General features: G+C 40.3%; 2 protein-coding genes across 3 annotated transcripts in view; one reads left to right on the forward strand and one right to left on the reverse strand.

The window, feature by feature from the left end:
* Positions 1-10,353, forward strand: part of cnot4b (CCR4-NOT transcription complex, subunit 4b) — a 40,567-nt gene extending 30,214 nt beyond the window's left edge. Inside the window, exons 12-13 of one of the 2 annotated variants that reach the window (XM_042403096.1) lie at positions 2,414-2,650; positions 7,087-10,353. In XM_042403096.1, coding sequence (XP_042259030.1) covers positions 2,414-2,650; positions 7,087-7,364 — 515 coding nt within the window. In that variant the 3' untranslated portion in view covers positions 7,365-10,353. Of the gene's footprint in view, positions 1-2,413; positions 2,651-7,086 lie in introns of those variants that run through there. The other variant, XR_006093858.1, reaches the window with a different exon arrangement.
* Positions 10,354-16,588: 6,235 nt separating this feature from the next.
* On the reverse strand, positions 16,589-23,017 carry LOC121890643 (transmembrane protein 178B). The gene is made up of 2 exons (XM_042403102.1): positions 22,883-23,017; positions 16,589-17,777 (listed from the first exon to the last, which is right to left on the reverse strand). The coding sequence occupies exons 1-2, from the start codon at positions 23,007-23,009 to the stop codon at positions 17,527-17,529; spliced, it is 378 nt and encodes a 125-aa protein (XP_042259036.1). The 5' UTR covers positions 23,010-23,017; the 3' UTR covers positions 16,589-17,526.
* Between the last annotated feature and the right edge of the window lie 2,974 nt (positions 23,018-25,991).

The raw sequence follows: 25,991 nt of genomic DNA on the forward strand, positions 1-25,991 counted from the left end.
TTAGATGGAGCTCTAAATGATTCTAGCTCCCAACCACAGCACAGCCATACTGCTTTTGGGCTGCAAGAGAAAACATAGCAGCTGAATAATTAGCCCACTTCTGCAGCCTCTCCAGTGTCAGGACTTAAACCAGCACTCCAAATGACCAGACCGCAGTTTTGACCACAGCTACAGAACAGCAGTCTGTAAAACTGGATGAGATATTAGATTGTGTTAGCACATATAATAAATTCAAATTATTGTTTAGTCACATAAAAGCACGCATGCAAGCCAAACATTCCCACTGCTGATGTAACATGTAGTAAGCAGCAACACTGAATGTCAACGGACAGTTTTATTTTTTTCCACACAGTTATGAATACAGTTCTGGGCTGTACTTTGTATACTGTATTTTGACATAGCACTAATTCTTTCATGGTAAAATATCAGAAAAAACTATATGGTCCTATTGATACTGTATTGGTGGTGCTGTTAACAATTTGAAACAATATGAACCCTAGTAGTTCCAATCTTGGTTTTGAAAATCCTCATTAGGTAGACCCGTCTTACAGGCCACATGTTATTCTGTCAGTCTGTGACAAAATTACTCTGTGTCCGAATAACGTGTGGCTCCACCTACAGGCTTTTGTTCCCCCAACTTCAAGGTTCTAACATCAAAAGTGAAACCACAAATCTAGTGAAGCCACACCTTGCTCTCCAGTAAACTGAGACACCTGCAGCATTAATTAGCAGCTTTCCAATTCTTCCCTCATCAGATTTACTGCGGCTGTGTTGTCAAACTTTGAATTGCAGAGGCTGTGTTTAGCCACCAGAGGCCTACCATTCACTTTCACTAGCAAGTCCGGCGTTATCTGCTAGCATTGAAATGGAGTCTCACGGTCGATTTGTTGTGTGTACAAAAGAAAGTGATTGTTTTTGAGCTTTCAGCCAGTAGGTGGATCTCAAACAAGCAATTTACAAATATAAAATCTTGCAAGATGTCTACACTGGACACGTTTCAGTAATGTTTCACTTACATAGCTGCAACCTGAAGTGTCTTCTTAGGCTTCAACTCTATTTTCTTTCAACTTGTACACATAACTGAAATGATTGTGTACTGGACTCTGAGCCCACAGCAGCACTGTGATTGTATGCATCCAGTGTAAATGCTGATGGACTGAAGCTGTTGATGCACTGCTTTCAGCACCCAGCTAGTGTAATGAGAGTTAAGGTTCCTCTGCTCAATATTTGGCATAGTTTAGGTGTGGTATATGTGTCATATTACCACGTTTTGTACAGCTTGTTACCCTACAGTGGGAAGAACAATGAATATGAAATCCTACTTATGGCGAGCGTTAGAGATGGATATGTATAAAGACATAGCTGTCAGAGCTAACATAAGTATGTGGAGGCTGGTACAAAGGAGGACAACAGTCATCTGTCATCAGCAATATTTGTGTCGGGAGGGGGTGGTGCCAGTACTGCATGTCGCAGACAGAGGGTACAGTTAGCTTCACATGCTGCCTACTGTACCACATTCTGTTCTGGGTTCTGCCTTTAACCCAAGATGACATAAGCAAGATATCCCAGCTAAACATTACCTGTCCAACTGGGGCCATATTCACAAAGTATCTTACAACTAGGAGTCATCTTAAATGCTACTAAAAGTTCCACAAACCTGCTGAAAGTAAGGAACTGAGAGAACTCCTAAACTAAGGGGCGGGGTTGACTCCATTGCTATGAATGACATCATGTTTTATGAATAAACATACTCTCAATAACACACCCCCAGTGTTCTCTCAAACTGAGGAGCTACTTATAGGCAAAAGGCTTAGGAGCCCTGAAGCTTGGACTGACATGCCCTTTATTTTTAGGGTTTTCTCCTAATTTGGCCAGTTAAGAGCTACTTTTACCCTTAGGACGTTTTGTGAATATGGCCCCTGGTCTCCTCTCCCTTCCTTTGCATTCAGACCTCCACCTTCCCTGGCCCCTAAACTAAGACCCAATCTATATCCTCATTCTAATATAAAATATGTATTTCTTGCTTCCCATGCTAGTGGTCTGTTGAAAATTAGGAAAATGTTTTGGATGAGTGTACATACATGTACCATATTGTTTCACTAATAACTGTTTAATTGTTTTGTATTTAAATATAAGGTTTTATATCCTCCAACACTGGAGGAACAACCACCAAATATCAAATTCCAGTAATGTTTGTCTTTGGTAGGAGAGTGTATAAATGTATTGCCTTAAAATATTTATAAATGGCATTATTTTAGAACCTAGTCCACATTGAGCCTTTGGTCTTTGATTACCAGCCCTTGACTGCGTAACAGAGCCCAGTACTGGGTTTTCTGGACTGATAGCATAATCAGTATATTGATAGTGGAGTATTTTTTTTCTAAGAGTTTCATCTCTCCCTGTCTCCATGCAGAAAACAGCAGTAGTGTAGAGAATCTAAATGTGAAAGAGTGGCAGGATGGCCTCAGAGCACTCTTACCCAACATCAACATCAACTTTGGAGGACTGCCCAACTCCTCATCTTCCTCATCGTCATCCTCCTCCTCATCCAGCATCAACCACACAGGGGCACCGGGGGGTTCTGGGAGTGTTTCTCACAGCCTGTGTTGGGAAGGCAGAGCCAGCTGGATGGACCCAGCCATCATCACAGGTAGGACCTAGCACATGCTCAAGGACAGTAGGGTTATCTAGAAATACAACAATAATGAGCTTTTGAAGTTAGTAGCTGATTCCAGGAGCAGATACAGTACTTCATAACCTTGCCAACAAATCCAAATACTGAAGATCAAAATTTACATTACTTAACTTTGACAGTTATGCAGTGCTGAGGAACATATATAATATACTTCCCTTGTGTCAGCAGGATTATCCATCAAACCACAAACACATCCTCCTTAAGTTCTCTTTCAAACCATGCTTGGTATCTCACTACGGGATGCGCCTTCTGGCATGACCAATCATGGAAGCTCCAGTACCACCACCTCTGTGAGGAGACAGACCAATCATCAGAGTTGCACAGGCCAACCCATGCCCCCTTTATAACCACCTGTGGCCCCCCCCCCCCACAGCATTCTTGCTTTCTTTCCCCGTGAAGATCACTTGAGCTCCTTAGCTGCCCTGACATCCAGATTTCTACTTAGCTGTTCACTGACACAGACGTAAAGGAAGTCATCAAACGTGGATAACTGGTGTCTGGATTTAGATTTATTTTCGTTAAGAAAAGGGAATATTCATTGTTGGTTTAGGTGGTTGTTTTTGCGTTGTGGTGGACTTCTACTTGATTCAGGACACTTTACAGAACAAGCTAGCACGTCGAGGGAGTAAATGTAATTATTGCTAACCGTCAAGGTTGTTCATTAGCTGGCTATGGCTACCACCGCATCTGCTCAAAGGAACGCTGGTTAAAGGGGACCTATTATACTCATTTCCAGCTCTATATTTTTATTCTGGGACTCCACTAGTATCGCTTTACATGATTCACAGTCCAAAAAACTCCTTATGTATCTTATACTGGCCCTTTATGCAGTCCCTCAGTTCAGCCTCTGTCTCTAACAAGCAGTCTTAGCCCCTGTATCTTTAAGGCCCCTCTCTGATGAGCCCACTCTGTTCCTATTGGGCAGCTTTCCGAAAGCCTGCCGAGGGGCAGTCGTATCAGTCGTGTTAAGTTACCACTGATTCAAACCCAACATTTCCTGCTTCCCTGCAAATTAAAAGCTTTTGAATGACTAAATAGCAGAAAACTTTTATTGTGAAGAATTTACAGGAAATTAATTAGTGGAACTTAGTTAGCAGCACTTAAAAACTGAGTGACACAACAACATATGGACATATTTGGGGCTCTTTGTCCAGAGTATCAGTTAGAAATAATGCAGGGAGGGATAGTACAAACAGAAACAGCCACATTGAGATGTTTGAAGAGCTGCAGATGACCAGCTCTCCTCCAACAGGTAAACAACTTATTTTACTTTGCCCTGCTGTGTGATATAAAAACACTCACAGCATGCCAGCTCCACTTGAGTCATGGCTCGGCGTGACTACCCCCAAAACAATGGAAAAATGTTAGCAGAGCGGAGCAGTAAACTTGTGCACTGTGCATTGAGCAGATGACCATATACAGAAATTTGTCACGAGTGATGTTGGCTTGGGCTGAAAGTAGGAAAAAATGTCCGAAACCAAGCATTCAGAGCAGTCTGAAGCGGGTGCTTTTTTGCTCACAGGGATTACTGCTACATACGTTAATGTTTCATTAATTTGACACTTTGGCCACGTTTAATATGAACATCTGACATTGTGATGTTATATATTTGACAGAAAATAAGGAAAAGCATAATAGGTCCACTTTAAGGATGTTGTGTCCCACCCTTGCCTAGCTGCTGGTGGGTTGACCATCTTACGGATGGATCCCCATCTCCTCTGCATCACTTGTATGGGAAGCATAAAGCATGCCCAGGCATCGCTCGCAGACTCCAAGTCCTACAAGCACTGCTACACCATGCCGGTTAGAATTCTTTAGCATTGCTTGTGAGTGTCTGCAGACTCAGAAGCCGACCTCTACTGTTCTCACGCCGCAATGAACCCGGCTTCCTCTAGCTCTTGCTGTGGGGACATGGTAGGGGACCCCAATGCAGAATTTCCCCCTCTGTTCAGCCAGCTCCTCGACTCAGCTGAGGAGTGTGGTGGTGGAGAGGGAGACGAGGATGATGTTTAGCTTGGATCTAAACATCATCCTATATGTACGCGTCTTTGCTCGCGCACGCTTTTTCAGTTCAGATCAGATCAAAACTGTAGTTGTGGACAAGCTCAAGTCTGCTCCCAGTTCACAGTGGGAGACTCAAGTGTTCTTTCAGAAGGTGGTTGGTAGGTAGGTGGTTTGACGGCTGGATGGACCTCTGGAAATGTGTCAGACCACTGGATGTATGATTCCTTTAGGACATGAGTTCAACCTGCGTCTCACCCATTTGTGTCAGTCTGTTGTTGTTATTCCCATGACATCACTGCTCAGAGATGAGGCTGCAACTGTAGTTCCATAAAATAGCCACAATAGATCATTGACTCACACTGAGTTACATGGGACTACATTTAAAAAACGTGATATTTAATGAAATTCATCTGTCTAATAGAAACACATTTTCACCAAAGCTCAGTAGTGTCTGCTTCACATTTAATCCTTATTGGGAGCATCATGAATCATTTTGTGCCTACAGGTGGTGACCTTGTTTTCATATGTGAGTAATGACACTGGCTTATTTCTACTATATATGTAGATGAGATCATTGTTTTTAGGGATGGTCATGATGTGTCTTTACTTCCGGGTGGCATCCCAATGCTCAAACATTTGTTTTGGTTGAGCAGCATATTTGTCTGGCCATTGACTGAATATACTTGTACCACTCCACCAATGCAGCATGCACATGGTGTTCTGTAGGTTGCAGCATTGTCCATTATTCCCACTATTCCCTGCTGTCCCCACCCCCTCTGGCCTGAGGCACAGCACCTCCCACTGGGAAGAAGTGATGCTTAACACCCGCCTTCAGGCCATGCAGGCTCAAGCTGACAATCTCATCCCACTCTGTAGTGTGTGTGTGTTTATGTAATGATGATGGCGTCTTTCTACTCTAAATCCTTTCTGCTTTTTGGTGAAGATTTTTGGCCCATTTTGTGCCCCATTTTTCAGTGATCTTCAATTTTGAATGATAATGAATTCTCCAAACCAGAATAAGGAGATTTGCGAGGCATAACATGTAAGATTTTGATCAAATATTTGTCAGTTAAAGATCCTCGTACTGATATCTTTTAGCTTATTGTCTAGGTTTTTCCAGGGTTTTTAGAGCTGGTGAACATAATGGAGCATTTAACAGATGAAGAGCCAGATATTTTTTCTCAGGAGTTGGTAGAGAGCAATACCAGAGCTAAGAGTGTGAATATTGTACTTACATTTATCATGTGGACATAAACACGACTCCGCTAATGTTGCTCTGTGACTGCTGGGTGTGTGAATAGACAACTGTTTGCTAACACATTCAAATCAATGATCAAAGGTTTAAATTAATTGCATGTCATTTATTAAACTGACTGAAATTTAACAAAAGTTTATTAATTGTTTTAATCCAAGTGTATGCAGTAAAAAATATGAAAGTACGGTTTACACATTTTAGTGTTTAACCTCTTAACATCCACTTAAGCCAGTTGTAAGCAGCTTAGCGCCAAGCAGTAATGAGTACAAGCAATTGACACAATTTTGCCACTTGGAGATGTTTTGGAGACATTTAGAAATACCAGAGACAACACAAACTGAAAGCTCCCTAGATCCAATAAGGTTAAGTCTAGAGGTCTGGAATTTTATACAGGTGTGGTTGACAAGATGTAGAAGGTATGTGGTGTGCTGGCATAAAGCATGTCCTATTTATTGTTATTCAAATATGACTCATTATAGATGAGGACCAAAAACACTTTTTTGAGTTTTATTTGAACTGATGTAATTTTGGTTGTATTTTAGCCACATGCTAAACAAGCAAATTTCCAGAAAGCAGAACATGTTATCTTTCAAATGAAGCCTAATACATGCATTTTAAGCTTTTCCATTTGGGTATGCCAAATAGGCAAAAATTCCAAAAAAAAAGGGTGGATGTTAAGAGGCTACATGTCAAAATCCTACCAAAATGTGATAATGAACTGACCATTGGCTCCTTTGTTCTTTGGTTCTACTGTCTTTTTTGCTAAAAGTAAAAAAGCTAAAAGGTTTTGTTTTGTTGTGTTTTATTAGCTATAGTTATAACAAAGCAAACTTATCTTTTCTTATCTAAAATCATAACTTCATCAACATTTCTCAACATGCCAGGAAGGGAATGGTTCACCTTGAAAAGTCTTAGTTTTGATCGAGCTCACTGTAAATAAACTGCACTTTTGAAAGTTTGGGGCTTAATGACTTGTTAATCCGGCAAACGGCTCCAGATAAGTTTTAAGATAGTTTTACACCATAAACTTTGAACAGAGAGGTGAATAGTGGATTTAGGTACAAAGAAGTATCTTATTTGTATATTTAAAATGTTTTAAAATGCTTTGTATCTATTTCCATGTCGTCTTCAGGGATCCCAGCCTCCAGTGGTAACAGTCTGGACTTTCTTCAGGATGACAATCCTCCACATTGGCTCAAGTCCTTACAGTCGCTTACAGAGATGGACGCCCCCGCCTCACACAGCGGCCCCTACAGTAGCCAGCAGCCCCCCCACAGAGCCAGCTGGGCCCACTACCCGGCCCCCACCAGCCAATTTCACTCCCCACCACCTGGCTTCCAGACGGCCTTCAGACCCCCAACACAGACCCAGACAGACCTGTTACAGAGCGCTGCCATCAACCGCCACTAGGGACTGTCAAAACACACACACTGCGAACCACACCAAAGCAGAAATACAAAACTATTAACAACTAATAAGATAATATACTGTTTTAATTTTGTCCTCCCAGATTTTCTGAGCGCTTGTGTTTCTCATCTTGGTTTCTGATTGGTTGTTGGAGTTGATCTAGGCAAGCTACCCCAGCCACACACCTCCTAACACAGTTTGACAGCATCATGATCACTCTGCTGAGACTCTGTTTAGACAAGAAGCATGAGCAAGGTCCAGGGTTTGAGGAAGTTTGAGTTCGAAGAAGTGTTTGATCCACAGAAAATCGTATCACAAGGGCAAATACAGTCATGTTGTGAGGGACTGTTTGAGAGATGCCGAACACTGATGTTGCCTTATGTTTCAGAACATGATTACACAATTGAGTCTTCAATCAGTCTTAATAAGAAAAGCTGTTTGCCCTGAAACTCCTGAGCAGAGTAATCTAGAGACAATAGGTTGCATCTGAGAATCAGACCCTCTGTTTTTTGATCAGGAAGAAATGTAAGTTTAAGTATGATTTAGGTATGCTAGAGTGGCTTTTAAAAACAGAAACATACTTATTTCTAGAAATATTCACATTCTCAACCCCTGAAGTTACATCTGAGTTTTCAAGATGGCAATACAGCCAGAGACTCATCAACTGAATTGTGAATAATGGGGAAACCCAGAAGCACAATTCCAATACAGCAAATTCATGCTGCTTTTGCCTGCAGTAGTTCTACATGTTGCAATCATGACAGTGCAGCTCATGGAACACAATGCCTTGAAATTAGCTTTGTGTATCTCAAAGCTTTTGCTTCTGGTATGTTCGGGTATGTTTTGGGCCTCAGTGGTAGGTCACACCAGAAGATGGCACGCAGAAATTCATTCTCACATTCTTGTGAGAATACGTGATGCTGGAATCATGGTGAAGTAGTGACTTCCTGGTCACCACAAACAGTGTCCTGAAGGGGAACTCCACCAATTTCACACATCAGCATTTGTTTCCAGGTGTTAAGTACTACCACATGTGTGAAAAAGTAGTATAAAGCCTTTTATGTCTCCAGAGGGAGCTGTATGAAATCTGATAAACTGTCTCAAGTGATGTCACTTGAGTCAGTGTCAGTTGGGGCTGAAGATAAAAGTTTGAGGGTGTTGAGCATAACACACCCCAAGCTGTACAGTCGAGTGAACTGAGTAGTGTTACTGGTGATGTAGGCACCAGGTTTTGACAAGGAAAAAGAATACTTTTACTGTCCATTATGAGTCCAACAATGTTATAGGAGTGTAATGCTAATCCAATGGAAGACTCTTTTAACAATTAATCCAAAGGAAAGGTATTTGTACCATCCACTCCTGTCTCACGACAGACTGCCCACCATGGCTTCATCTCTTTGATTGATTCAGTTATACTCCAGCAAAGTAGTTCCCATAGTAGTCCGTTCCCTTCAATAGTTTCGATAAAGTAGCTCTAATTACTTAGGAGCCACAGGAACTAAAATGAGGAAATAAACTAGACTATAAAAGTGTATTTTGCACGTTCCTGTTTGTTTCCACCACATCTGAAGAGCCATGCAGATTAGGGAAATTAGTCCAATAACAGGTGAACAGAAACAGTGAAACACAAGGAAACTACATCAACAGTCATTTAGTCTTTTAAATGTGACCCTCTGGTCAAATCACAGGAAAGGTTCATGAGTTTCTTGGTCCCAGAAATATTCCTGTGGTAGAAAAGGGCTGAAAGTGAAATAAACTCTTGACAAAGGAACCATGCCTCCTTAAGCTAATACACTGATCACAGCTATTTCTATGACATGAGTTCATTTCTATAAGCTACAAATGCTGGTGTGACCTTTGGTCTTGTCATGTTTCACAAGCTCAAAGGAATTATGTAGAGAAATCAAAAACATAAGCTAAGCCTTTTTCACTTTGATTGGAGGAGATGTAGAACTTCTATTCAGACAATAGCAGTGATCCCATAAAGGGCTGGAGAAGCTCCAAAATGTAAGTAGACAGCAGATGCGCACACAAATGTGTTTGTTGTTATACTGACTGTCTGCAAACATGGATGTATTCACATGTTTGTTGTTTCATATGTTCCATGCGGTCATACATTTTGTGCCCACACAAACGTGTGTAATATTATGGCGCTATGCAGACAGTATAATAGTATAATTTGCGCTTAAGGAGCCTGATGCTCATCATGCTTAAGTAAAAGAGTTTGGGTCTTGCAAAACAAAGACAGGACGTCTTGTATCTTGCCAAACCTCTGTATCAGAGGGTCCGAGGTAGACAGACAGCCACGATATGTCTCAGTATGTCAGCTCAGAGTAGGTTTAGCACAGTCATTGCCACTGTGTGGCGCTCACTGTCAGCTGTTGTCAGAGACCTTGCCCATGCTCTCAGATTATCTGACAGCTTTAAGCCTCAGCTCTCAGTGATGCTGAAATGCAGGGGCAGGTGTTGTCCTGTGGTTTGTGTTTGTTCAGACAGGAAAGCTCTGTTTAGTCTTCATTTATTAAATTGTTCTCCTGTCAGTTCTTAGATATTTATATCAAGGTATAGAGTTATATTTAGAATTTTTTCTAAATATTCTAAAGATTTAGCTCTCTTAAATTAAACAGTTCATCTCAAAGGACTAATTCTTAAGTAGGATTAGTGACACTTAACTGTCTGCTTTTTGTTGTTTCTTGAGGCTGTGTGTGTGTGTGTGTGTGTATGCTGGGATAGCAATCCTACAGGACAACTCAAACAATCAGTAACTTGAGGTCTACATCATCAACACCTTCATTATCCTCCAGCCTTTATCGCTCCTAAGTTGTATGTTCTTTCATGAGGTCCAGACAGCTTTCATTATCCAACAGTATTCTTGAGGATGAAAACACTGATGCAGTCTAACACCTTTTCCACAATGCTAAAACATGTCTTAAATGAAGAGCAGGTCTGGAACATAAAACAAACTAAATATTAAATAAAAGAGAAAATCTGACATGTTGAGTTTGATCTTTATTTGTTGTCGTTCTCTGCTGTCTAACAAAGCTTCTGTTTTTATTGTATTCTGTGCTGAATCCATGGAGACAAACTAGTCATACAGATCCAGTTTTGACCAGTTAAAACCCTCCAGTCTGAAGCAGTTGTCTTCATCCATCCAGGAACTGGTTTTGAGCACATTTAGTTTCATGTTGGCTGTCAGAAGCAACTAGTGAGACTCCACTCAGGCGTCTGCATTAAACACCAGCCACATTTCCTGTACAAGAATTTGAAAGGACAGACCTCAAATGCTTTCAGTGTAAGCCAATTAACTTTATCTTGCTGAGGAGGCAGTGGCTTGCAGATAATGTCAAGAGTGAATGAAGCGCTCGTACTGTGCCTGGTTTATATTCACTAGTGACAATGTCACACTTTCAACAAAAATGACTCCTCTTCGCTGATTGGCCAGGCATGCTGACATCTATCAGTGTTCATAGATGATGTTTGAATTTATTAGGCAGACTGTTCCTGACAGTAATTGGTGGATTAACATGTCTGTTCTCTTTGAAGCTCTTTATTCATGCCTTCAGTCTATATGAAGGTAAACATCCACTTCCTGCATGTCGGTGTAGGGAAGCTCGACTTGTTACCATGTGAAAATATTCTTGGATGATTCTTGGTTTGCCTATGTGAAGGACATTCTTGCTAAGGATTATTTAGTTCCCATCTCCACTATATAATCACTGGCATTGTCCCATGACATGGAATTACAGTTTCTGAAAAGGTCATTATTTATTAAAACATGAGTCTTGTTTTCAAAGGTTTGTCCATCATTTCTATCAGGAGTAACCTCATATTCACCAAGCTGCTAGCTTAGATTGAGAAAGACAGTCTGATGGGTCAACAAACCAACAGTTTTTCCATTCAGTTAATAATCTAAACCACTTTATTTGGAGGTCAATCTGAAAGTGAAAATGTCTGATAATCCCCTTATTGCACAGGAAAACTGTGTGCACAACTACAATAAGTACAGTAGGTCTAAGTTGTTTTTTTTCTGTTTTGTTTTTATTATTTTTGATGGAACTTTAAGCCTCTAGTAGAGAGGTGACAGGAAATGAGGAGAGAGAGAGAGGAGGAATGACATAAACACAGGTCCCTCATCTGATGTGAACTGGGGATGCTGCGGTTCATGGTCAGCGCATTTACCTCCATGCCTCCATGTCCAGAGGTCAGAAGGTCAAAGCTGAAGCAGGAGGTGGGTCCGTGAAGTTTACAACGGAAAGTCTGGATCATAAGTTTACTGCTCACCTTTGTTTGTCATAAAAGTACATTTGTCTTATTTGTTTCTTGACCTGTCAGATCTCCCAGATCTCAGAAATTACTTTGGTGAGTACAATGTTAGAATAACTGATAGGAATGACAGCAAAACTATGAAAATAATATGCAATTGTACTTGTTTGGAAAAGAAAAAAGAAAGGAATTATTCTTTCTGGTGATGTAGATTTTCATTATTATCAACAAATCTCATGTGCAGACACAAGCCAACAATCAATTGATCCACTAACAAATATTATGTGTATCAAAGCCTGATATATCTTATTCATCTGTGTCACAGAGCTCCATTTTTGTCCAAAAACATACATTATACTGTGTGTGTGTGTGTGTGTGTATATACTGTATATATGAACTAACACATTGTTGGTTTGGGTCTGCACATGGGATTTGCTGACAAGTTCCAAATCCATGTCACTTAAGCTTTAATGTGACATTGATCATAAGTAGTATGAGGTACAAACTTCATCCTGCTGAACTGTATACACTTACACTATTAGCACTGACTAGTAAATAATTCAAGGTGATGACACCTGAAGAAGGCCAGGGGGATATGAAAGCTCTGGAAACAGCTATATATCACAGATATTGAGGAATGTAGATGCAAAATCTGCAGACATGTTTAGAGATAGTAAGCAGCTCACACTGCAGTGTTTTTACTGTTAGCAGACACTATGTTGACAGTAGACAGCTACTCCAAAGTTTAAAAAATAATTCTGATCTCTCAGCTATGAAGATGATATTCATATGAATGTATGAATTTACAGGTCATACACTGACAGAAATCATCTGTATTTGTAAGTGTTGGCATGGAGGACTTGATTGAACATTACACAGTGACATGGCTGATTCTCTCAACACTTCATGGGTAAGTTGACCAACAGAACAGTTTGAATCTCCTGCTCTCTTTCTCACTTCACACATTCCATTCACCAACATGCACGACAAACAACAGCATTAGTAAACACACCGATGAGATTTATTTTGTTGTGATTTTACATTCCACAGTTGAACATTTCCTTTTTTTTTCTCCTATTTTATGTTTACTCAACAGACACATTACTGATGTTAAAGGTTGATAGATCATTTTTGTTTTTAACATCTGTCCAGAATGGAAGTTGCAGTATCTCTGTCGTAAAACCGTTTGAGCTCCAGTCCGTGTCTCTCCCTCAGTTCGCTCAGAAACGATGAGGCTTTCAGTCAGCTGCGGCGGTGCTGCTGTGCTGATGAGTTGTTACGTAGCTGGAAGTGACTCACTGTTCGGTCTGCTTGTCTGAGCTATTTCTGGACTGTCCATATTCTGACATACTGTAAGTTTGTCTCTGTGCCTGTGTGCTTCCCTGCTAACTCAGCTTTCTTTGTTCTGACTTTGAATTTGACTGCATATGTGACAGGAAAGTATTTAAATGTAACTGTTAACAAGGTAACATTGCAGATGTTTATGCAAACGTTGTCAATTTGCAAGTGCTTTGACCTCTGACACTGCATAGTCACGTTTGACAGAAATGAATATATGGATGTTAGAGTTGCACCTTACATGTCTTGACAAAGTATCAAGTTTTCGGTCTTGTTTGGGATGTTTAATGGTGTAAAGCTTCAGTTCTGGGTTCAGATTTGGTTCTTTTCAAACATAATTTATTAGCAAATTTCTGTCTTTCTCTCTCTGACTTTCTCTTTCTCTCACGCATATCATGTGTTGCAAGTTGACAAACAACATCCAAGAGACAGAATGTGGCCAAAGCAGTGCATTAGCATGGCGAGCTGGATTATTGTAGATTGCAAGTTTGATTATTTATAATTGTAGGTAGTGCCTGCTCGGGTTTAATTACTCCACAGCAGTTTGACATCCATATTGTGGATGTCAGACAAAACTGATATGTTAATTATATATTTTTTTTACCTAAACCTCTGTCACCCTCCACAGCTTCAGGTCTTGAATCAGGTTTGGGCCACAAAATTAGTCAGTTTAGTCTGGTCTTAAAGGGGTTCAGATCTCAGTTTCAAGCCCATGCAGAACTCAATGCTAGAGTATGTGAAGGAGGCTGATTGTGCTTTTCTCCTCCTGTGCGCCTTATGTCCTGATTTCCCTTCATATTGTTATTGTGTGTGTGTGTGTGTGTGTGTGTGTTTCGTGCTGTTCCCTGTTGAGGAAGGTTTAAGCAGCATAGCTCTTGAAGTCCAGTAGAGTTAAAGTAATTTCATGCTCAATTGCATTATCAGCTTGTTTCAAAGGGAACATCTCTTATTGAAAAAATATTCCCTGCGACTGCAAAGAAAAACTTTGGGCCTCATTTAACTTGTATAGTTCAGACAACCCATGGCTTGTATGGACAGCAATCAGAAATATGTAATGCAGATGTAAAATAAAATTGTGTTGAAATTAATGACAGGAGAGATCTTTGGATTTAGAAAGCAGCTATGGTTGCTGATATTTTTCTTTTTTGGTCCATTATGTTGCAACCTAATCATTTATTTTCTTGAGATCTTTTGTGGTTCTCATCGTTACTTCTCAGACTGTTATCAGATGAGAGATAATGGTTTTATATCTCAGGATTGGCCTGTTAAACAGTTAAATGATGATGATGACTTCTTTATGTCAGGATAACAAATGGTGGGTATTAATATACAATTATGTGTTGGTCTACCTACTCAATTTATGATGATTTCTGCTCTGGTCTCTAGAAGTCATTTCAAGGCTCAGAGGAATGACTCCAGGATGAAAACAGATTTTGGATGGACCATGATTTACCCAAGATAATGAGGAACTGAAGTGATGATCACCTGAACACAGAGTTAGATGTTTTCAGATAACATAACGACAATGTTCTAAATTCAAGTCAGGGTTTAACTGAGTAAAGAAAGCTAGGTGGTTTTGGGTTGCTTTGATGTGCTTTACATTGAATCCTTCAGAAGTGTTGTCACTAAATTAAAAAGTTGTGATAATGATGTTAAGCCTAAAGTTTCACTGTCACTGTAAACTCAATCTGGAGACAAAACTACTATTTTTTATCTATAAGATAACTGAACAGACCTGCAACCACGCATTCTCCAGCTTTTCTAGCCTGCCTCTGTTTGTGCACTATATCTATACAGCTGATTCTACAGTGTACCATCATCACAGAGGGAGATCTTGACTGATTTGGTATGTGATGTAACTGCAACCCACCAAGAGCACCAGAATGTGTTGCATGACAGCAGCTAAAGGTTCATTCCGGTTTATTACAATTTTTGTAGTTTTATTATCATTCCATGATTAAATTGTACTAAGTTAATTGCTGAGATCTGGAAACACATTAATTCAACAAAATCCGAGTCAAGAGTTAATCCAGATTATTTAAACCAAGATTCTAAACAAATGAGCCAAAGACCCATTGCTAGTCTAAGAACTGTTAGCTACTACAAATGTAATAATAATAACAATATCTGCAGGTTTATTTTCACAAAAACAGACTACAGAGTGCACTGTGTAAATGTGAGTCAGCTAAAAGATTAGCTAAAAGTCAGCTAAAAATTTTTTCATCTGTAGTCCCAGAACTGCATTTTATTTCTACTTTATCTTAAGGTATTACTGTGACTCTTCACATTCTTAATTGAATGGACTTGTTTGTTAAAAGTTATGAAAATGAAATTCAATCATAAGCATTGTTAACTGGACTGAATCATTTTGTCTCAGTTGATAATAAAGGCTGTTTCTGACAGTATTTGCTAGACAAAACCTACATTTACCACACCTCCTACACCTCTGTGAGACTGGTCTTGACTAGCTTGCAAGTCTCCAGATCCACAATTGTAGATTGACTCTCTGATCCAGAATCTTAAAGGCCTCAGTATCCCTGTGTCTATCAGAGTACTCCAGGTAGTATGTGTAGGTTTTTAAAAATTGGGATAAGGACTTGTCCAGGTTTCTGAAACCAGGATATGAAGTTTACATGTGTAAACACATAACCGGAATACTCCAGAAACCTGATGAACCTGAGTCACTGCTAGGTATGATGGCCAAATTTATGAAAATAAGTCCAAGTTGTAATAAACCAGAATGATCCTTTAACAGATGGTGTTTTTTGATTGGCTATAATGTCGGTTTTCAATAGATGGTTCCAGTAGAGGATCACATTGATCTTTTAATGTCTGGTTTTTGCATTGCAGTGCTGCAGGTCAAAGCTCAGCTCAGGATGACATGCATACCACATTTACCTGAATTTGGGTCTGCTGACGGTTGAAATTGAAACTATGTTCATCCTCCCTAATGTGCATAGAAGTATTCAAGCTCATGTTAGTGTGTATTTTGATTTCTGACCTATGATTAGTGGCTGAGGAGGAATCTTGCAGATGCAGAACACTTCAGTCTAGATGTATACAGTACAGTACAGTACAGTGACACCTTTTTAACCTTGTGCTTTGATACTGTAGTGTTTACCCTCCACTCAGAGAGAGGAGGGTAACGGAAAGCCCTGCCAGGTCTCGGCTATTGGTGAAAGACAAATAAAGGCTGGAGCTAAATCTGTTTGCTCAGAGAAACAGAGGAGTTTCATAGATTCTCAAAGAAGAGAAGCCAGAGTGAGTTTCCGTCAGATGTAATTACTTAAACCTTCCATAGTCGCACTGAGCAGCAGAGTACAGTGTTGAACATGCTGCCCCTCTTTAAAACAGCTCTTCTTTACCAATCATGTCTGGTGGAAATCCCCAGAAAAGATGACAAGGCAGAAGTCGATTGGGTTAAACAGGATACTGCATCTCTCCATCACGTCTTTCTGCTCATCAAAGCTCCTGCCTTCGTACATCCAAAAGGCAGGGCTCCACCTTGTCATTATGATATTTTTACAACTTTTTTCTATAGAGACTGCAAAACAACCCCCCCCCCCCCCACACACACACACACACACACGCACACACACATACACACACACACACACACACTCACACACATTTACCTCTATGACTAGAATGGAAAAAATCAAACAAACACAACAATTGCTCTGAATGTACGCTCGGTCGACAGTTCGTTCACAACATGAAGGGCGTTTCTTCAGTAAAAAGGAAAACACACTTTGAATAAAAGAGGAATGCATGTATAAAATGCTAGATATGGGATCATCAGACAGAATGGAATGCACCTACATGAGAATGAAAATGGTCCAACATGACAGTTCCTGGTTGTCACTTCTCTGGAATATTCTGTACAGTAATGTACAACAGTGGAGGTCCTGGATCTCCTTTCTGCCCGTATGTCCCAAGTAACTGGAGGGATCTCAGAAGCTGAAATACTGAAAGTCAACATGATCCCAGCCTAGCAAGTCACATGGTTTCATGTCTGGTCCATTCCCTGGAGAATTGTCCCACAGGGGATTCAAGAGGCCAAGTCCATAGAAACTTCCACAAGATCTTGTCCTGATCTTAACAGTCAAACTTTTACCCTTTAATACTGCTGCTTCACTGATTACTCCACAGTCACAGTTCATAGAGCAGTTCCCAGGCTGAAGACCACTGTGCATCACTTTTAGAGGTTTAGAGCCAGTCTTTTGCTGCGATTACTCACTATCCGAAATGTAGTCTTTCAGTGTCTCCGCTTATTTCCTTTGCAATCTTTCTTAGTCATGTCCAGTTCAGTGTCTGCTCCACAACAACAAAACAAGCACAACTTCATATTTTTGATAATATTTCTTAAGTTCTTCAGTTTTTTTCTGTTATTTTCAATATAGCAGATCATCAAGACACCCATTTTTAAACACACACAAATTAAAAAAAGAATCTGTAACCAGGAGAGAGTGGAGATGAGTGGACGGATGAACACATGGAGCAGTTTTTCTGTTTGTTGGTTGTTGATCTGTGGTATCAGTTGGTCTTCTCACAGCTACCACCTTTAGCAGACAGTGCCATTCTCCTGTCGGGACTTGGGGCAGGAGGATCGGGGTATCGGCTGGACAGAGGGAGCCAGGGTGCAGAAGAAACCGGCAATGAGGGTGAGGCCGAGACCACCCCAGGCGCAGAACATGGACCAGCCATAGCCGTGGCCGATGTCATCAGGCAGGCCGTACAGGTACCTTGGGTAACGAGAAAGCTCGAAGTTGATGCCGGCAACGCAGGTACAGAGGGAGATGATGCAGAAGGTTCCTGCAACAACAGAACGTGATGTTAAAGAAAAAAACACTGTCAACACCTCACAGTGAAATAAATAACACACCCTGAATCTGTGATAAGCCTGACATCTACTGGTGAGAAGGAAGTACTGAACTGGACATCTGTTAACGTTAATATGGGCGACATTTTGCCAATACCCAACCCTGACTCCCTGCATGGATTATGTTTACTCTAGTATAGTATTAGTATAGTAAAGTATGACATTCCTGTACCCCAGAGAATTCATATAGAGGTGTGGGTGGATGGCGGGACTTTGACACTGGTGACATGAGTTCAGGTTCTGTGTCTCAGGTTAGGTTCAGGCTACTGAAAGACTTGGTGTAGGATGGGAAAGATGGTGGTTAGGGAGTTCATACTCTTTTGTGACTCATCTTAAAGAGCTGGGGTAATTTAGCACCTCATCACATCACCATCTAATCGCTTTAGAAAAATATGAGTACGCTGGTCTGAAGAATGCATGAGGTGCACACAGTCTCACTGCAGTTTATGTGTAGGAAATGGTGTATGCCTGGCTTTTGTGCATATGCATCTGGCCCCAGGGGTTTCAGATGCTGTTTCGTAATTCAATAAACACTTTGTGTGATGCATAGTGCCCTACCCCGGCTACAATTTTAAGATACATTCAATATTCTTGTTATATTATAAAATGTAATCCAGACAGCATTATCTTTCCTACAAAAGAAATTTGTATGTAATGTTTAGGAGACAGGGCTACAATAGCAGATGTACTATTGAGTGACATACTTTCACCATTAGATGTAACATGGATTTTAGTTTAAGGTTTGGTTAGTCTTAAATAGCTCCACCCAAGCTAATAATCTTGCTCCCACTGCCAACAAGCAGTGGCTCCATGCTCTTTCCATCACTTCACAGTGAAGTCCAGTGAAGCTCTACATCACGGCTGGGTGTGGTCATAAAGTACAACACACCACACCTGCACTCTCACTTGTGGTGATGGGTGTGGTCAGAAGTGCAACAAATTTCCTTTCACCCCACAGAGGTCAGTGCAGCAACACTTTTCCTCCGAACAGTGGTGGATTTGATACATTCCTATTATTTCTGTCAACAACCACCGAAGAGTTTGTAAAAGTGGTGCTCTCAAAATGTCATGTCATGGCCACACACAATAAAAAAATATAATTCTGTGTGACTTCCATCCAACTTCAGCCCACCATTAGTGCCATGGCAACAGAATCTGAAGCTTGCTGATTGATTTCTCACTGCAGTGCTCTCTAGGACTCTGGCTGGCTTCTTGGTAATGCTTTATTTAACAGGTCTGTAATTTTCAAATCATTTCCCAGTAGTTTCCTGAAAAGAATTACACGCAAGCATACAGTAAAACAAAGGGACAATAACATTTCCAATAATAAATTAATAATTAATAAATATTTACTTGGTTTAATATGTGGCAGTTCTTTCAAGAAAATGCCTTCTTACCCTATACTTGGTGCCAAATTACATTTACATGATTTTTTCCAGGAAACTTCCAAGGAAATTATAAATGGTATTTAATTTATGATTAAATAAAGAAAGTTACCGGCTTTTCTCTCACAGTTATTATGACACAGTGTACTTTGACTTTTTTCCAATAAGGCTGAATTTTTTCAGCTCAGTGTCTTGTTGTTTGTACGAATGATTCATTCAGGAGAGTTTCATATCCATTCAAGTGTTTGAAATGATCCGGCAGTCAGTCAGTTAGTCACTGTGATGAAGTCTCTACATAACATTAATAGGACTTTAATTTTAGAGCCCTGGCTACCTAATATAACTCTCACCCACTTTATCATTCTACTATGTCTGTATTGCACTGTGTTGTTGGGGGAGGAATTTGTCTCTGTGTCTCTCAAGTGGTGTCTGTAGAAAGATGTCCCCGCTCTTTATTTCACCATCAAAACACCAACTATGGGCAAAAACCAAGGAGATCAGAAGGACAACATGCAACCTAATGATTAAGACACCACCACATCCCATATTAGGATTCAAATCCCAAAGAGATTAGAGCCCTTCTGTGTTTGTGCTGGTTTACTATTATTACTATTATTATTATTATTATTGTTGTTGTTGTTGTTGTTGTTGTTAGTTTTCTGCCGCATTGGCTCAAATTGCCATGAGGTGGAATGAGCTAAGACATTGAAACTTGGCCCAATAACTGGAAATGATGTGCATGTGCAAGAAATATGCATACAAGTCCAGCTCAGTGTGCTCTACAAAAAAGCCTCTGCACCATAAAATTCCACATGATGGATTTTTTGCTAAGTTACATAATGTGAAAACTGAGATACACAATTCTATGATAAATGAGCAAGATTGGTAGAAAAACATGGCCGCCACCAACCAAAATATCTTTGCAAAGGGCGGGGCTTAGAGAATATTGGCCATAACTCATTAACCATTTGTTCAGTCATCATAAATCTTAGTACATCACTTCAATCTGTGATTGGGAACAGAACTACCAAAGCATTTTGAGCCCGACCCATAGGGGGCACCACAAATGCCATAAACGTGTATCTGAAAAATCCGGTGGACAGAATGTCACCAAAATTGGTGTGTATACTCTGGGGGTAAGTATTAACCAAAATCTGAAGTGCGATATTGATCATTGCAAGTGGGCATGGCAGCATTGAAATACTGCAGGCTTTCTGATGATGAAACAAGTGTGTGATTGGTCTCACTCCCTTCAACAGAATTAAACTAGCTGAAGTGACTTTGCTCACCTTTGTGAAGCCTGAAACCTGTTTGATGCTGCTTGCAGCTTTAATTTTGACTGATTGAGCTGCTTCCTTCCATTGAGCGCAAAAAGATTTGAACCCGCCAACTGCTGCTTGCGGCTATATTTCTAAACAGAGCTTGCTATATTTTTTGAATCATTTGTCCCCTCTGTCTCATCTAAATTAATCTTTTACTGTGGATTGTGCTCACTAGAAGCAGTTCTAGATGCAGGCTCTAAATGTGGCCTCATTTTGGGCATTGTGTGACCCTGCAGGCTGCTTCGCTGTGATTTGGTTGCTGCAGTCTGACCCAGCCTATTTCTTGTGCCTTTATTACCAAGCAGCATAATTGACTTTTTAATTGCCTGTTCATTATACAACTGTAGGGCACAGCACTAATCCAAGGCCCATCATAATTGAGTGTGTAGTTGCCTCCTGCCCAGCCAGAGCCATGCAGCACATCAGCGTGTGTGTTTGTGTAGGTGGGTGCAGGGGCTGGATATGCATGCTCATATACTACACTGTCAGTCATCAATCTGAATCCGCACTATAATAACTAATGACAACACAAAAACACACATTGCTGTTCAGTGTTTTCCCTCTGTGTTGACTGGTAGTTTGACTGTATGTGATGGTGGTCATGGCAGGTGGAAGTATTTAAGCTAAATTCACATATGGATAATGGTTTAGCTATCAAATGACTGTTTGTTATTTTGAGGCATAGTTAAAAGTATAGTTCAACATTTGGGAAATATACAATATGTGTTCACTTTCTGTCTGAGAGTAAATGGAAATGGGCTGCATTTATATGGCACTTTTCTAGTCTACTGGCCACTGAAAATGCTTTGCAATACATGTCAACATTCACCCATTTACACACATTCATACACTGATGGCAGAGGCTGCCATGCAAGGTGCCAACCTGCTCATCAGGAGTGATATAGTGCCTTTTATCCATAGCACTTTACAATGTTTCTAGTGCTCACTCACCCACACATAGGGATTCAGTATTTTTCCCAAGGAGACTTCAACATGTGGACTGGAAGAGCCAGGCATTGAACCACCGACCTTCTAATTGGTGGACGACCCGCTCTACCTCCTCAGCTACAACTGCCCCAAACATAACACATGCATAGATTGCTACATTGTTGGCAAGTAGGACTTAGCCACCTGGGGATTCAAACCCTGGACCTTTGTATCCCCAGAGAAAGTGACTTGGGAGACGTGAGATGAGAAGATGTATATCAGTTTCATGCCTGTGTGTTCAGTACAGAGTTGGTATGTGCTTATCGTAGCTTAGCATACATACCGGAAGCAGGGGCTAGCCTGGTTCTGTCCAAAGTTCAAAAATACACCTACCAACACCTTTAAAGCTCACTTGTTTCTTTAATCCACACACGAACAGAAATGTAAAAATAACAATTACTGGTTTAAGCAGTTACACACCATGGCTGTGTCACAGTTCCATACTACAAACTAATTGTATATAGTATGTACAAATAATTACAGTACACCATTTTTTCAGGTACAATAAATCAAATCAATGGGAGAATAGTGTGCATTAGCACACTCAAAAATCCACAGTTTTTTGGTCTGCATTCTGACTGTTTTGACTTAATTTTATACTTATAACGGTTACATCTCTGGTTGAATTCCTGCCAGGGGCCATTGTTGCTCTCTTTACCTCATTTCCTGTCATCTCTACTATCACCATCTAATAAAGGTGTAGTCACTGCACAGAAGTACTGCATGGATGGATTAACTGTTTGTCAAGAAATAGTTTCAGTAAAAAATAGTTCCAACATTTAACTCCCTCATGAAACCACAAACTGTTTTTTCATTTCTGTTTTTGTATTGATTAAAGACACGTGACATATTGTGTAAAAAAGTGAGCTTTAGAGGTGTTTTTGAACTCAGAAACAGAGACAGGCTTGCTGTTTGTCCCTGGTCCCAGTCTTTATGCTAAGCTAGGCTAACCATTTCCTGACTCTAGCTCTGCACTGAACACACAGACATGAGATAGAAAAACTCTTAGCACTATTTGTTTGAAACCATTTCACAGAAAGCTGTTAAAATAACTTCTACCATTTCTTGTTGATGTAATTACAGTTACAGTTCTTTTAATAGAAATATATGTGTACAGAAGTAAGATGCTTGGGGCTTGATGGGCTGATTTATGGAAGCCCATTACCACCATAAATCCAACATTACTGGATGAATCATAAAAATTGAAATTCTACAAAACAGAAGTTTCTTAAAAGATTCATGTTTCTTGAATCTTCTTACTTTTTTCCTACAGCATTAGGATGACTGATAAGATGGTGATACTAAAATCATCTCTCAGTGTGTCTGTGTGTTTGTGTGACTCACCTCCCATGAGGAAGAGAAGGCCAGCCACATACTGCATGAGGCCTCGGTCCCAGCAGCAGCCTAGCACGCCGATGATCCAACCGAACAGGATGATGGCCACCGCCATGCCCATGAAACCTGCCGTCATTCGCCGCAAGTCTGAGGAAACACCAGCAGAGAGAGCTTACACATCAGCAGGACAACAAGTATACAACAACCTGAAGGATTCAGGGGAGAACATGACACAAACATGTTCAGTGTGTTTAGCAGTGTCGGTCACAGACACACTAGTTCAGTTCTGATTAAACGTGTAGGGATGATGCATGATGACACAGTGGTGTAGCATTTTAAACATTTCTACAGCCTGTGTCCAATTGACAGAAAACCATGTCCTTATAAGTTTGGGAGAATGTGTTTGATCTGAATTAATGACAATCAGTCACAGTTGACATCACAGTTTGCTCTGAGACATTGCAAATTGAGACATTACAAGTTCATATGGTGAACATGTTAGAAAACAGTTGCCTATTTACACATCCAGCAGAATTTTTTTTAACACAGTACATTCTGTTTCAGAGGGGTCAAGGTATCACTGAATTATATATCAAAACGAACACAAGTGAGTTTCAACCAGTTTATGTTCCATCTGGTGAATGCACTCCAAAAACTAAGCGCTGGTCACAGCACGTCATAACCACACTCTAAGCTCTAATGATTTTATTATATAACTGACATTTTGACACTTTCTCAAGGCAAGTTCAAAACAAGAGTCAGATAGAGCCTTATACAGTATACACACGGTACCAATCCATAATCAGTTACATCATCAACAAGTTACAGGGGTACACCTGAGTTCATCACAATCACTGAAAACTAGATTAATTTGGAAGAACACATCAATATTTCATTCCATATATATTTTTTGACACCAAGAGACACACCATAAAGATTATACCTTTCAGACTTCCTGAAATATCCAGATGTCCTAATAACCAGCTTAAACAAGACAATCTAAAAGTAAGGGCTACATAGAGATGCTCAATTTTAGCCATTACTAAAAATGTATTGCTAGGGGCCCAAGTTATACAACTGAATCATATAGAGACATACAGTAAGATGTCATACAAACAATCCATCTGTGCTCCACTCATCAACCAGAGCCCTGATGAAAGAGAGCCAAGTTCAGTCTAACCAGACAGCTAATTTGTAACAGTGGAAGTCTACTATTCACATAGGATAACTTTATCAATGATCTAATTACTGCCATCATGGAATGATCACATACATCTTTTACTTGTAAGTATATTTGCAGTGTGTTCCTAAAAAAAGAAGAGTTGGTGACAATTCTCTGTGGGTTTATCACTATGAGCGTCGTATGTACAACATGTGTACATAAATTAAACAGAAACACAACAGAAACATCCAGAATAGCACTGAGTGGATTCCAGAGTACAATCTTTTTGTGATGTGTTGAATTGACCCTTTCTTTTTTTGTGATTTAGGATGTTTATGCAATGGTTAATCTTGTAAGGAACTCCTCAGGATAAAAGACAATACTGGATAATATATAAAAGTATGAGTCCTGAGAGAAGGACTTGCTATGTTTTTTGTCTAACGTGCCTCAAGCTGCTTGTTTAAAAACTCAATTTTCTGGCTTATACATCTGGTATGTATAGTTTTGGAGGAAAAACAACTCACTAATGGAGGGCAGGAGAACTCAGAGACTACTTAATGTGTCTTTTGTGTTAAATATTAACTCTAACAGCAGTTTTATAAATGTGATCCATTTGGCAGATGCGACACTGTGAGGGCAAACAGAGAGAAGTGAAAGAATAAGGCCAGGCTCTGCCACAAGGACAGCAGTGTGCACTGCAGGAGGGTAATGACAGTGACAGTGGCTGGCTGCAGAGAGACACAGAATTATGAGGAGGAGGAGAGAAGGAGGAGGAAGTGCTCCAAGCAAACTTCCTACCCCAAGTAGATTAGAATGTCATGGGTGAGCTGCTCTGCCAGGGGGAAGAGGAGGGGGAGGGGGGGGGGGGCTTGGATGGAGGACACCATGTGGTGGGATGAGAAAGGTCAAAACATTTGGCCTGAGAGCATGAATGAAGACTGGGCTCGACATTAAGACTTGTCCTCTTGTCCGGGACAAGTGGATTTTTTTGTAGGGCAAGTGGAAGAGAAATTTATTTGCCTCACTGAACAAGTTAAAAGTCAAAAAAATACTGTGTGTCTTAACGTTATGTGCCACTACTCATTACTCAGTTATTTAGCTTGCTTTCTGTGGTACTATTTCAACCGGGACTCTTGCCTGTTGTTATACCTGCCTCCAGCCAGAGAGTTGTTATTTTCCTTATTTGTTGTCAGTTTCCCTCCTGACAGTTAGTTTGGAGGTTTGTTTGGCTCGTTTGGGAAACTTGGTGCCGCTGTGGAGGAATGCTCTTCACTCGGAGCGGTGACAGCGGGCGTTTAACTGACATAATAATCAATGTAATCAATAAAAAACCCCGTCCTGAGTGTATGCGACTGATACAGAAGTAGCACCAACCAGATCCAACCATCCCTGTCAGAAAGAAAGGTAAGCTGCTTTCCCCTCACATATTGCAACTAGCATGCTAGCAACAGCTAGCTGCTGCCTGCTGGGAGCATAGGCTGGGAGACACTCAAACTGCAGCCTTGTATAAAGAAATAAAACACGTAAACATGGACATATACTAACACAGATATAACTCGACCAGGAGACAGCCAACACAGCTCATTTTGGCCTCAGTGAGCCGTGCTGTGCTGTTAAGTTATATATGGGGCACCTTGTCTGGAGACAACTAAAAATAAACTCTAATATTAATTACTATTACACTTTTTCTTTCATTTAAAGAAATAGATTCATAAATTGTCAGTAGTGCTAAATAGTGAGTTAATAGCATACTAATTCTGTCACCTCTGATCTGTAAGCAGTTTGATTGATTGATTGATTTGATTTATTGATTGGGACAGTGTGCAGTTTTAAACATTAAAGATGCACTGCACCGGAGTTAGCTCGAAGCTAATTTGCATCCGTAGTCCCCCACAATCAAAACATACAACAGCACAACAATAAACAGTACAAAGCAAAAAAAAAAACAAACAAACA

Source organism: Thunnus maccoyii, chromosome 23 (genome assembly GCF_910596095.1).
Source record: "Thunnus maccoyii chromosome 23, fThuMac1.1, whole genome shotgun sequence".
NCBI lineage: Eukaryota > Metazoa > Chordata > Actinopteri > Scombriformes > Scombridae > Thunnus > Thunnus maccoyii.